A 939-nucleotide genomic window follows, 5' to 3' on the forward strand; every position below is an offset into this window, starting at 1 on the left:
CCCTATCCCTTGTGCCCGCAGCGTGCCGGGCGGCTCCTGCCCAGCCATTCCCCTGCACGGTCGGGATGCGCCCCGTGCACGCTCGACCTGTGACACGCAGGGATGCCGTAATACCCAGGGATGCTGTAAGCCGTTAGCCGAGCTCTATGGCTTTCTTAAAAGCACATTTGGAAAGCACAATGCAGCTAAAGCACATGGTCCTCTAGGAACGGAGGGGCTGCCTAGGAACCGACGCTGCGGGGCTCGGGAGGCATTTCACCAAAAATCAAGGGGTTTAGGTTCCTCTGGCCTGCTGCCATGAGAAAACAAACGTTACCGAGACAGTGGAGCTGGGGGTGTTGGTCCCATAGCCAGAGGAGGGTAGTGAAGCCAGTGACCACCTTCTGCCATCAGCCCTGCGAGTGCAAACGTGCCGATCACATACAGGAAAAAAAGCAACATCTAAATGCAAATAAATAACATCAGAGCGGTAAGGATGGGGAAGAGGACGCAGGTTTGGCTTGAATAATAAAGCCTTGAAACCTCTTTTCAGAATGGACTGAAATTGGGTGAAATGAGAGGGGTTTGCAGGTGAGGGGGGCTGTTCTGCAACCCCGGCACGCAGGCGTCCATGGGGACGGGGACAGCGAGCAGGGTCCCTGCGAAGGGACAGCGCTGGGGCTGGCTTGGGTGGCGAATCCGTTTCAGACAGAAAAAAAAAAAAACCACTCAAGAATCTGATCTTTAATTAGAGCAAAATTCAGCCTTCTGGGACTTTGTTCTATGAGAAATCGGGATTCCTCAAGACCGGTCCTGAGACAACAGGCGCCGCGGAGCAGAGCCCGCTTATAAACAGGAAGGCAACCGCTCATACGTAGGCGAATGCTTCCTCTTGGAGACGTTTCTAATGGATGGGGCAACGTCCAGGTCAAGACGAGGCCCCTCACCTCCCGCTCCCGT

General features: G+C 54.8%; 1 protein-coding gene across 1 annotated transcript in view; it reads right to left on the reverse strand.

Annotated features, from left to right (window-relative positions):
- The window catches only part of MAST3 (microtubule associated serine/threonine kinase 3), a 25,381-nt gene that overhangs the window by 11,402 nt on the left and 13,040 nt on the right, over positions 1–939 (reverse strand). Inside the window, exon 5 of the mRNA XM_009318412.1 lies at positions 317–395. Within this exon, the coding sequence (XP_009316687.1) occupies positions 317–395 (79 nt within the window). The remainder of the gene's footprint in view (positions 1–316; positions 396–939) is intronic.

The sequence above is a fragment of the Pygoscelis adeliae genome, unplaced genomic scaffold (genome assembly GCF_000699105.1).
Source record: "Pygoscelis adeliae isolate BGI_AS28 unplaced genomic scaffold, ASM69910v1 Scaffold582, whole genome shotgun sequence".
In the NCBI taxonomy this organism is placed as follows: Eukaryota; Metazoa; Chordata; class Aves; order Sphenisciformes; family Spheniscidae; genus Pygoscelis; species Pygoscelis adeliae.